General features: G+C 31.6%; 1 protein-coding gene across 7 annotated transcripts; it reads left to right on the top strand.

Moving 5' to 3' along the window:
* The first annotated feature begins 3198 nt into the window (after positions 1 to 3198).
* Positions 3199 to 9952, top strand: LOC126702125 (uncharacterized). Of its 7 annotated transcripts, none has more exons than XR_007647657.1 (12): positions 3199 to 3398; positions 3539 to 3614; positions 3715 to 3802; positions 3892 to 4041; positions 4267 to 4398; positions 5382 to 5520; positions 5609 to 5647; positions 5725 to 5799; positions 8057 to 8116; positions 8342 to 8406; positions 8926 to 9108; positions 9245 to 9664. XR_007647657.1 is itself a non-coding variant. In XM_050400759.1 (12 exons), the coding sequence occupies exons 1-12, from the start codon at positions 3294 to 3296 to the stop codon at positions 9724 to 9726; spliced, it is 1056 nt and encodes a 351-aa protein (XP_050256716.1). In that variant the 5' UTR covers positions 3201 to 3293; the 3' UTR covers positions 9727 to 9952. The 7 variants fall into 7 exon arrangements, 5 of the variants coding, with proteins under 5 accessions (XP_050256717.1, XP_050256716.1, XP_050256714.1 ...); XM_050400759.1 differs by lacking the exon at positions 9245 to 9664 and adding an exon at positions 9682 to 9952 and having other exon boundaries at positions 3201 to 3395; positions 3539 to 3608; positions 8926 to 9016; XM_050400757.1 differs by lacking the exon at positions 9245 to 9664 and adding an exon at positions 9682 to 9952 and having other exon boundaries at positions 3201 to 3395; positions 8926 to 9016.
* Positions 9953 to 12435: the final 2483 nt, after the last annotated feature.

Raw genomic sequence — 12435 nt, 5'->3', positions numbered from 1 at the left:
GTAATTTGTGGTATGTATTTGGTTTTGATTCCTACCTCACCCCCCTCTCTATCTATACCTGACTGAAAAAAGAAACACGAGATTTCTCAATTTAGTGAGATGACAAATTCTCCTTTGTGTAATATTACTTTCGTTTAATCCCATAACTGATGCTATTTTTATTATGATAAAATAGATACTCCATAGCATCAACTACAAGATCATTATACGTTTGAAATTTTCTCAACTTCTGTTATTAATATAACGTCATACATATTTTGTCTCAGTTAATTGCATTAACTACTATCTTAATAATCTCACCTAGAACCTTAAATTAGAGCATTCACAGCAAGCTCCTAAAATTTTTAGCTTTTAACATCTCAAAAACCTATTATATTTATTCTAAGTTCTAACACTTCATTTTACAATACACTTTAACATCTAAAATTTTATTTTTTACTTCATTTAAATATACTTTCTTTATTAATTTTTTTTAATTCTTATTCTCTCCTCTTTCTCTATCTTCTTCTTCATCTCTTTCTCTTCCTTGCCGCCCACTCATTGCCAGCCACCACCACCAACACCACTGGTAAAAAAAAACCCACAAAATCCATCACAACCACACTCACAATCGGCCACAAAATCCACCACAAAAAAAAAAAAAAAATGCAAACCCAAACAAAACCACAGTCATGACCATAGCCACCATCACACCCACAACTGGACACAAAATCCATCACCACCACACCAACAACGGGCCACAAAACCCATCACCATAACACCCACAATCGACCAACAAAACCCATCATAACAACACCCACAACTGGCTACAACACCCATCACCACCACAAAAGAGAGAATAAAATATTTGAGTACGAGGAGAAGAAGAAAGGAGGAGAATAAGAGAGAAAAGAAAATAATATAAAGAGAAAGAGAGAGATTTTCTACCACAGCAAAAGAAATTAAAAAAATAATAGAAGAAAGGGAAGAAGAGGTAGGCGAGAGAGAAGATAAAAAAGAAAAAAGAGAGAGAAACATCCGGTTCTGAAGAGAGAAGAAAGAGAGAGAATATACATATATATATATATATATTTATATTAAAGAGAAGAAAAGAGAGAGAGAGAGAGAGATAAAATATTTACTGTAGCTTAGTTGCCATTTTTTCAAACTATAGCAACTTCATTGTAGCCTACATTTAAGTGTTTTAGTTGCTAAAATAGCATTTTAGTAATTATACCAACTTCATTGTGACTGCTCTAAGATTACATCCTTGCGATGGTATTTTGAGTTTAATACTTTAATTATTGTAATTTTATTACTTCATTGTGAATGCTCTGCTCAGAATGTAGTACAAAAGAAAGAAATATGGCAAGTTATGTCTTGTTTACTCTTTTGCTAATTATGTATCCAAATCCTGTTGAATCTTGCAACATATGAGCATTCACATTGCTTCGAGTATAATAGAAGAATGTGTAGAATTTACATAGTTTTTGTCTAAAAATGAACTACATTAGTCCATGTATAATTGTGTAAATTTACACTGACATTATTCATTTTGCATTTAGTTGTTTATTCTTTCTTTCCATATTTTAATATGAAAGAAGAGAGTGGATGGTGGTGGTTGTGTGTGAAGAAAGAGAATAAATTAAAAAAAAAAGAAAAATTAATATTTTAATAAATATAATGTAAAATAGATAATTTGATGTAAGATATTTTGAAAAGTGAGTATGTAAAAAAAAAAAAAAAGTTCTTATACTAAAATAGACAGAAATTTTTGCACGAGGTAAATGCGAATTTTCTATGAAATTAAGTATGGGATATAAACACTTTCTAACAGATAAATTTAAAAGTTAAAACTTACCAAAATTTCCTTGAGTTTAATATAAAATCTTTTCAATGCAGCTAATCAAGTCAAAACAATACATCTTTCACAAGAAAGAAAAAAAAAAAAAAGAAAAAGAAAAAGAAAAAAGAAGTCAGGACAATACGTAAAAGCATGGATTTTTATATGATATTAGGAGATATATCCAAGAAGTTGTAGCAATTTCTTTATTCTAAAAACTGTAAAATTTTAACTTTGAAGAACGTCATTAGAACATGGATACTTTCTAGCAGAAAAAAGAGAGCAAGAACTATGTTGATAATTTATTTTTTCTTGAATTTAAAATAAACTATGTCCAAGGAAGTCGTTTCTTTTTTCTTAAAAAATAAAGGCAAAGAAAATTGTTTTAGACATCAAATACATGAAAGGGATACAGAAATGATTTTATTATTATTAAAAGTTGTTGGTAAGTTTTTTTTTTTTTTGATAGTGATTCAATAATTTGGACACATGGTTTTATATTATTGAAAGGGAGGACTATTGGGTATTGTTGATGCGGTCATCTAAACTGAGTGATTGATTTCTTTTTTTTTTCTTGGTTATTTTTCTCCTTAGATGGGTGAGAATATTTTAGAGAGAGTGGAGTTTTCATTTTTTTTTAAAAATTTTGTTTTTATTCAAGCTACTTCACATGGAAATCCAAGTAGTATAAAAATAATTTTTTATTATCATGACAATATTTTTTATCCATCACTTAATAAAAAATTTATTATGAGAATAACAAAAGCTAGGATTTTCCAAAAAAAGAAAAAGAAAAAAGGTTAGGATTAATAAAAAATTTATTATGAGACAATAACAAAAGCTAGGATTTTCCAAAAAATGAAAAAGAAAAAGAGGTTAGGATCAATAAAAAATTTATTATGAGACAATAACAAAAGCTAGGATTTTCCAAAAAAAAGAAAAAGAAAAAAGGTTAGGATTAAATTGATATTTAAAACTTTTGGGAAAAATTAGCTTGAATTTACTGGGGTAAATGAGCTTTTACTCTTATGTTTTAAAATATCTAGCACAATATTTCTGTTTTGAAATTATTAAGTACTGTGTCTCTGTTTTGAAATTCTATTTTTTAAAAATCAAGTTTTAGATAAATTCAATCACTTAAATTTTTTTGAAAATTTAAGTGGAACTCAATATTGCTAATATCGAGTTACACTTAAAAGTATACACATAACTTGATTTTGATGATATTAAATTTTATACGAAATTTAATTTTGTTAAAATTGAGTTTAAAAAACATGAGCATTTTACTAAATTGTTTCCAAATATAAATATTTTACTGTATTTCAAAATTAGAGACAAATGTGCATCTCTCCCTAAATTTCGTTTTGTTTTTCAGGGGAAGGAAAACTAAAGTTAAAAGTGGGTGAGTGTGAGGCATCAATTCCAAACAGATCAGATCAGCTCCATTATATATTTTTTATCGGGGAGGCGGATGACTAGTGCAACAGCGGCAGCAGCAGCAGCAGCTCTGCCACTCCATTTCTCCTTGGCTTCAGCATTACCAATCACAATTCCCAAACTAGCTGCATACTCGGTAGTAGTACGCTTTTCTTTTTTTCTTTTGCTCCTCTTCCTTCCCGTATATTTGTAAATTTCTAAAATTAGTGCTAGAGATTGGTGTACAGTCTAAAGAAGTAAACTTTCATATTCAAGGTAAATGGGTTCTTGATTTTGCAGGTTGTTGGGCGTACAAATGGTCTAAGGCTTGTGGGTTGTTGTGCTTATGCAGCTATTTCAAAAGGGCAAGGTCAAGGTGCCCCCCTTTTTTTTTTGTTTTTGTTTTTTCACTCTGTTTCCTAACTTGGATTTGTATTTGTATTTGTATTTCTAAAATGATGTGGTATGCTATGCAGATGCATTTGACCCTGAGCTTCGGTCAGTACTTGAACTTGCCACCGACTCTGAGCTATACGAGCTTGAAAGAATCCTTTTTGGCCCCAGGTAAATGAAAATCTTCTTCTTCTTCTTCTTCTTCTTTTGAATTTGGCATGATGTTGATATATTTGGTCTTTAATATTGTTGATATTCAGCTACTTCAGCCCTTTGCTCAAATCGATAACAAGCAGAGCGGATGTGGACCATGCCATGATTGAAGAAGATCTTGAAGAGCGACAAGATTTTATTGCAGCGCTAGAGTCACGCTTTTTATTTCTTGCGTCTGATGCCCGGTCTACATTAAGGTAATTGCAATGACATTGTAAAATTGCAACTAGTTAGCGTCAATAGCTGCTTTTATTGATATGGTCTAAGTTGCACATTACAACTAAACTTACTGGTCCTCTTTATGGAAAGTGGTTAGCGAATCTCAATCTCTGTTCTCATGAACAAAATTTTATTGCACATTGTAATTCGGGGCTTCATTTTAAGTATCGGCTTGATTTCTTTTCATATAATGTTGTTGGTAGGGGATGGAGACCATCATATAGAAATGTCTTGCTTGAAGTGAGAAAAAAGTTGAACATTCGATGCTCAAGCAAATTGTCAACTGAAGATCTTGAAGTAGAAATTTTTCTTCATCTATTGCAGGAATACTCAAGGTACTTTTCGTAATTAATTCTCCAGTATTTGCTACATCCTTTAGAATGCTTATCCTGTTAGATCTCTCAGTCTCAGTATTCTCAAGTAGGTACTAGGTAGAGATTGAAAAAATTTCACAGATGGGACTTGAGCAAGGTGCTCGTGGGGTGATTTTGATCATCACAAATCTATAAACTGATAGAAATATCCTAAGATCAATATAAATGGATTTATTAACTATGGATGTTAGACAGTTAACTAATCTGTTTATCAAATTATTGGAGTTGAAGTGATTATTTTGTTTTGGTTAAGAAGTATGACTATATTGTAAAAACTTATCACTAAAAGGGAGCTTTGAGGCGGTGCCACTCTAACTAAGATTAGAAGTTAAACTTAGATTCCCTAGGAATTTTGCAACATAGACCAATAATTGCATAGGAAAGAAAAATCTAGTGCTAGCCTATGGCACTACATGGACGATTGGATGTCTGAAGAAATGCAAGTTAATGCTGTTAGGAAAGAACTGATGCCTTAGGCAGTGTCCCTTCTGTGTCTTTTGTTGAATTTTTTAACTCCCATTATTTGTGATTTGTGTTCTTTAAAAAGGGTTTGTACACATCTTTTTATGTGTCATTTCCTTTTCCTTTTTAATAAAACCTTTCCTTATCCAAAAAAAAAAAAAAGGTTGAGGAAAGTAATCAGTTAACCCTTGTGTTGTACTTTTGTTAGTTTTATAATTCATTAATCGATCTTTGTTGATTGCTGTCTGTCAGAACATTAGAAAGTTTTAAAAGATCATTACGTAGTTATTTCTTAGAAAAAGTTTTCAGTGAGCCTATTGCAAATGAGACCTCCCCTGCCTCAACATGACGGAGGGTGAGGTTGTGGGTTTAAGACCCTTTGGGTACGTATGTAATTTACAAAAAGTAATCTTTCAAAAAGTTGACTTCTTCTTAATAAAATTGTATTGTGGTGATTTAAAGTTTTCATTACATTCTTGCAGCGAGGAATCAAGAAATTTCCTGAGCTTAGGGGACTTCTCTAAGACATCCAATGATCAGGGCAGTCTAGAATTTGGACTTAGTCAATGGAAGCTGCATGCCCTTTCTGCTATGAAAGAGCTTCGGTCAATGATGTTGAGGGTACAGTTAGTTATTTTACAATCAAGTCTTTTGGTCCTCTCTATTTGAGATTGATCTCTTTTTTCCCCTTATCTTTTTTGATGTGAAGGGTGGTGGCATGTTTACTTTGGCAAAGATTTATGAAGTGGTAAGTAAATGATTTATGTCAGTTTATTTCTTTGGTCTTTTGTTTGAATATCTGAAGTAGTTTTCCCTTTGTGGTAGTTAGCAAGGAGATTATCTGGGAAGGTGTTCTTAGAAGCTGCCAACTATCAGATGAAAAAGGAATTCATTAAAAAGGTATAAGTTTGACATCGTAGATACATAGTTTGGCAAACTAGCCATAATGAATTTGTCTGATTCCAATGTGTGTGTGTTTTTTTATTTTTATTTTTTTATAGAAGCAATATGTCTCTTTATTATGGCTTCAACTTTATTAACTTAAAAAAAAAAAAGATTATTTTTAAAGATATTTCATAATTTAAAAATAGTTGTTACCGTTTCTGTTGCAAATATGATTTAGAGCACGTTTGGTACACTGTAATGATTATTACATGGGAATAAGAATAAGTATTACAAGGAATACATAAAGTTGGAATGTAATAAGTATTACTATTCATTAGTTTGGGGACCATTTAGAAATAGAATCCTGAATATGCATCCACAATTTGGTAGAGTATAAAAAGAAGGTGGAATGAAATCATTTTTAAGTCAAATTTTTTAAAATACTCTTATTTTATAAAATTATATTTACATTTTTTGAGGATCTAGCTTAACTTTTTTTTTTTTTTTTTCAAAAAAAAAAAAAAAGTGGGAGAAGGATCTAGCTTATTATGTATTAATAATTAATATATATGTGCTTTGTTTAAAAATTAATAACTGCGTAAAAGTTATATAAGGTTCTAGCTTATTTTCTTTCCTTTTGAAGATGCGGCAATTAATGGCTTTTTAGGAAATTTAAAAAAAAAGTTATTACATAATGTTAAGAAATAGACATTCAGTGCTTTTGATAAAGAATAGTTATTCCTCATTTTAAAGAATAACTATTCATAAGAAATAACTATTCATCGTAAAAAAGACATAACCAAACAATTGAATAGTTATACCATAAGAATATCTATTACATTACAGTGTCTATTACAGTCTACCAAACGTGCCTTTAATATTCTCTCACATGCATTAAACATGGGCAATATGTATTGCCTTATGCAGTGTTCTTCAACAAATGTGCCCTTAAAGAATAACTATTTATAAGAACTAACTATTTATCGTAATAAAAATATAACCAAACAATTAAATAGTTATATCATAAGAATATCTATTACATTACAGTGTTTATTACAGTCTACCAAACGTGCCCTTAATATTCTCTCATATGCATTAAACATGGGCAATATGTATTGCCTTATACAGTGTTCTTCAACAAAGGCCTACAGATTTCAAAAACCTCTCTGAAATGTATTCATTTTTTTTTGGTAAGGAAAAAACAAAGTTTTTGAAATGTATTCAATTCAATGTGAGGAACTTCGTGTGCGTATTATACTTTTTCAATATTTATTTATTATAGTTCTTTGTTCAAAAAATTAATTTTAGTATGTTTTCTAGATTTGAATGGGCTCTGTTTGTTTAAGCTGTCAATCACTCTTCTACATTCCAGAAATCAGGAGTACTAAATTGATGGGGACTGCTAGATTTTCAATAAATTTTAGCTAATTTAGACCAAAAAATCTAGATAGTGATCTCTACATTAAAGACCAATAAAAAAAGAAAAGAAAAGAAAATCTACATTGGTCCCAACTTGATGTGTGGTCCACTTGGTAAATTTTCTGGTTACATTGTTCTATCTAGTCTTATCTTTTCTACTATTCAAGTTTGTATGCTGGTGGTGTATATTAAATTAAGTGTTTTTAGGTTTAGGAGTCGACTGCATTTTGAAATTCAAGATTTCAAGATATGGGAGTGGTCATTCCATGTATCTTATATTGGGATATAATGTGTAGTTTTGGTAGTTTGTAGCTTAATTAGTTTTCAAACTTTCTAACATCTGCTAATTTATGAAATGGAGTGCTACCAATACAAATTTAATGCAAGCTGTCAATTTAGTACTTCATGTTCCCTGGGAAAGTACAAAAAATTCTTCCAAAATATACACACTCCAATATAAAAACGACAAGAAAGGTAGTCAAAATCTCAACAAAATTCATGTCACTTGAGCCAACATCTTGGGACCACTGTAACAACAATCTCAATGAGCCATAATTCATCTTCACAACAGTTAATTCTGCATCATTAAATGTTTGAAAGAGCTTTTATGCTTTCCGAATTAGCTTTGCCAGCCAGAAAGTATATCAATGACTCTCCTAGGCATTGCTCATTGTACTTCGAACATGGCAAAAATAAAGGCCTATAACTCTTGAGCAATTGTCAAGATCTACCTAGTATATGCCCGATGTGGGACTTATCACACACCCACAAAACACAATCAATTAAATTTGGGCATCACAAATAGTTACATCAGCAAGGCTTCACTTGATGTTAATACTTTCTTGGTTTTCAGGGTGGACAATTAGTTGCTATTAATCTTGAGTCTAGAGCGGCCTTGCTTGCAGCAAAGCAGGTGTATACCTTTTTCTTATCTTCCTTGGGCTGCAAACAGTTGATTTGATCCTTATGATGTTTCTATTTGCTGTTAGTGCTATGTACTCTTACGGAGAGGTATATTACTGTATTGAGGAATGTATTTAAAAATGTGTTATAATAGTGGAGGGGTGAGAGGGCTTTGCTGGTGCTGCATTTTTTGGAATCAGAACTTCTCATCTTTGTCAGTTTGTAACTGTGACAGGGCTTTGCTGGTGCTGCATCAAGATATCTGGGTTTTAGAAGCATGATGTCTTTACTTGGTCCAATGTATTGACTCTTCTGCTCTGCATTTTTTAATATAATTTTTTGATTCTGGTTTTGTCTTTCATAATTTTCATTTCTTCTCACCTGAAAATTTGCTTTCCCCTTTTTATTTTTAATTTTAATTTATTATATATATGTATGCATGTATGTATTAACCTTTTAAGGGGCTGAATGCTAGGGAAAGTGGTTTCACTGATAAACGTCCATGCAAATAATGGTCCTAAATTGATTAAGAAAATGTGTATTCTCATAACTACAGAGTTGAAGACTATCTTTGCCAAAAATGATGCTTCATTCATAATGGCTTAGTTTTTATTTGGTATCTGACTCAACTATGTCCTGCATTTGTAAGCCTGGAGGGAGTCAAATCTGAAGCACGTAGTCTTTATGAAGTCTCTTTTGGCTTCATTGATTAAGCATTGACTGCAACAACTGCTTTTGATCTTGAAGTTTTTTCTTTCTGATTCCTTTGAGGAATTATTGTCATCTCTGACAATTTTATTTCACTGGCATCTTGTGCAGGCTTTGGGGAACATTTCTGGCAGATATTGTCATTCAAATGCTTGGAACTGATTATGCTAGAATCTTGCGAGCAATTTATGCTTTTGCCCAGGTAATATATTGATGCTAATATGTATTTTGGCCTGTCACCTTGCCAGATCCTGGTCTATACTAACAGACAAATCTAAATGATTATACATGATGGTGAGTGGCAGTCTTTCTAATTTTTGGCCTACCAATTCATTTTGGTGGATCTTTTGTGTTCTCAAGATTATCATTAAACACTTTTTACCATCAAACCATAGATTGATCTGATCAATATTGGTACTTGGCCTATTAGGTAGGTATGATATCGATTTTGCCATCAATCCATGTTGACTTATCGTATTTCGTTAGTAATCATCATCACACCTTAGGTATGGACTTGAATTTACCTAGTTTGGTTGTTATTTATTCCGTCTATCAGGTCCTTAGCTTTGATTGCAAGCTTTTCTTAAGTAAGTTGCAAGATCTATGTCATGGTATTGTACTCAAATCGAATGTTAATCATGTTAAAACAATTGGTATTTTATGAAAAGAGAAGTGAAAAAGGGTTATCCAAATGATAGAATCATAAATGTGAAAATCATTGTTTGTTTGTTTAGAAGTAATTTCTGACTTGTGGAATGGTGTCCAGCTGCCCCTCCCACCCAAAAAAGAGAGAAAAAAAAAGAAAGAAAAGTGAATCATGATGAATTTTAGGTTTCTAACTGCTACTAAATCATTGTTTTGCACCAGATCCGTATTACCCGCACATACAGATTACCATCTTCTGGTGATTGAAAGATATTTCCAAATGGTGAATTCGTTGGTGTTTTGGAAGGTTGTTTTTAAATATTTTCAAATGGTGGATTGAGAGCTTATGTTGGTTCTTTGTGGATAGTCCATAAATTTATTTTTGATACAGTATATATTGGTAGACTCGTGTTGCTTCTGACAATTAACGAATAGAGTTACTGACAACTCATTAATTGGATAACTTTCTAATGTTGTACAAATTTTCTCCGAATTTTGTGTTTTTCATATTTTTTTGCTTCCATAAGTTGGTGAGCATCTTGTTATGGCTATATCTAAGTTTGTAACAAGTTCCACTAAACAGGTCTTTAGTTGTTACATTTTACTTTATTAAAGGAGCAAGCATTGAAGATCCTCTATTTAATGCTAATAAAGTTAATCGACTAGTATTCGCCTAGAAGATTGGTATCATTCATTCAGTTTTTGTAGCTCAAACGGTATTTTTCATTCCTGGTACATAGAAAATGCGAACCATAAACGCTGTTATCTTGAACATACTGTTCAAATGCTAATAGTGAGTAATGGCCTCAAGCTGCTGCTCATGCTACAGAAAAAGCATTGCCTGAAGCGGGCTTGCTGTAAGAGCTTAAGGGTCTGTTTGAATTGAGGGGAGAGGGAGAGGGAGTGGAGGGGAGTAGAGTAGAGTTGTGATACGGGATGCGAAAGCGTCAAGAAACAGAACACGTCTACCTCTAGAAAACAAGAAATAAAAAACGTTTGCTTTTGAAAATAACCTCGAATTCAAGAGGGTTCTTTGAGTTTACAAGGGTCATTGAATCCACAAGGAGAAATGATTTGGAATTCACTAGAAAATAAAAAGACAAAAGTCTGAATTTTATTGATTGAATAATTGTTCAAAAAACGTGTACAGATTTATAGGCCTATTTAAGGGCTTTGTAAAACTTGACAGATAAGAAAATATATTCTAAAATAACTTCTAATTAATACTTAATCATAACAGGAACTAAATTTGACTTTAAAAACATTAAAAGCACCTAAAAACAAGGAAACAAACCACCTAAACCTAAAATAACGTTTTTTACATAAAAATACCAAAATTTAAATAATTACAAAAATTAAATTGTAGATTTTGTCCTACATCAGACTTCTCCACTAGAAACAAACATGTCATTGAATTCATCTTTGAAATCTAAAATCTTTCATGTCAAGAGAACAAATACTTTGAATACTTCTTCCTTGTCTTCTTGCCAAACTTGAAAGTCATCAATTGAGCAACTTGAACTTCTTATCCCTTGATCTTTATGCAATTAACAATATTCACCAAATAAAAGTCAATAATCACATCATATCTTTCCATTTCAATAAAATCAATAAACTTTGTTTCGGTGTCTCCCACCAAAATAATAGGAGCTTGAACTCTCCACTAGAAACAAACTCGTCATTGAATTCATCTTTGAAATCTGAAATCTGAAATCTTTCTTGTCAAGAGAATAAATACTTTGAATACTTCTTCCTTGTCTTCTTGCCAAACTTGAAAGTCATCAATTGAGCAACTTGAACTTCTTGTCCCTTCTTCCTTGTCTTCTTGCCAAACTTGAAAGTCATCAATTGAGCAACTTGAACTTCTTGTCCCTTGATCTTTATGCAATTAACAATATTCACCAAATAAAAGTCAATAATCACATCATATCTTTCCATTCCAATAAAATCAATAAACTTTATTTCGGTGTCTCCCACCAAAATAATAGGAGCTTGAACTCTCCACTAGAAACAAACTCGTCATTGAATTCATCTTTGAAATTTGAAATCTTTCTTGTCAAGAGAACAAATACTTTGAATACTTCTTCCTTGTCTTCTTGCCAAACTTGAAAGTCATCAATTGAGCAACTTGAACTTCTTGTCCCTTGATCTTTATGCAATTAACAATATTCACCAAATAAAAGTCAATAATCACATCAAATCTTTCCATTCCAATAAAATCAATAAACTTTGTTTCGGTGTCTCCCACCAAAATAATAGGAGCTTGAACGTTGCAATCATCTAACTTGACTTCATCAAGATTGTTGACAACTTCCTCTATAATTTCTTCTTTAATGGTTTCTACTATCTTGACTTCAAGATTTTTCTCTATAATAGGGTCTTCACTAATCTCCTCCACAATCTTGATTTTAGGTTCTTCTTCTATAACAAGGCCTTCATTAATTTCCTCAAAAATCTCTATATTTTTTTTCTTTGACTTCTACATAATCTTCATGAACAATATTTACTTCAACATGCAATTCTTCCTTTAATGGAGTATATGGCTCTTCAAATAATTTAAGTGTGAAATTCTTGGCCAATAATAATCTTGTATTGTATACAACAAGATTTCTTCAAAATTCAAAGGATAAAATTTGATAGCAAGCATCTTTTTCATCCTTGGCCTTGAGCAAATTTTGTCTTTACCTTGTCGGATTCTATCAGATTGTACTCGTTCCCACTAACGTAAGGCATACTTACTAAGTTTATACAAAGCAAGTCCAACTTTTCTCTCATAACAAATATTCTCATAGTCAAATAAATCTTCTAGACCAAGTAACCAATCAAGAAAATCTTCTTTTAAAAAATAACCATTAAAACTTGCAATTCTCTTATAAGACCTATATGAAATTTGCTTACCAATAGGTTGTCTGTGAGTTATGTCTCTATGACAGTTATCCCTATTGTTTCCATACTCCAGTGATGACATTTTAGCAA

This window comes from Quercus robur, chromosome 10 (genome assembly GCF_932294415.1).
Source record: "Quercus robur chromosome 10, dhQueRobu3.1, whole genome shotgun sequence".
Lineage (NCBI taxonomy): Eukaryota > Viridiplantae > Streptophyta > Magnoliopsida > Fagales > Fagaceae > Quercus > Quercus robur.
The sequence above is the reverse complement of the archived record's forward strand: the minus strand, read 5'-3'. Positions and strand labels throughout refer to the sequence as shown.

Bases quoted from the DNA above. Each gene is read 5' to 3' on its own strand.
- LOC126702125 (XM_050400756.1), top strand. From the start codon at position 3,294: ATGACTAGTGCAACAGCGGCAGCAGCAGCAGCAGCTCTGCCACTCCAT. The intron at 4,399-5,381 runs GTACTTTTCGTA...ACATTCTTGCAG, and splicing joins CTATTGCAGGAATACTCAAG to CGAGGAATCAAGAAATTTCC. The intron at 8,407-8,925 runs GTATTGACTCTT...CATCTTGTGCAG, and splicing joins ATGTCTTTACTTGGTCCAAT to GCTTTGGGGAACATTTCTGG.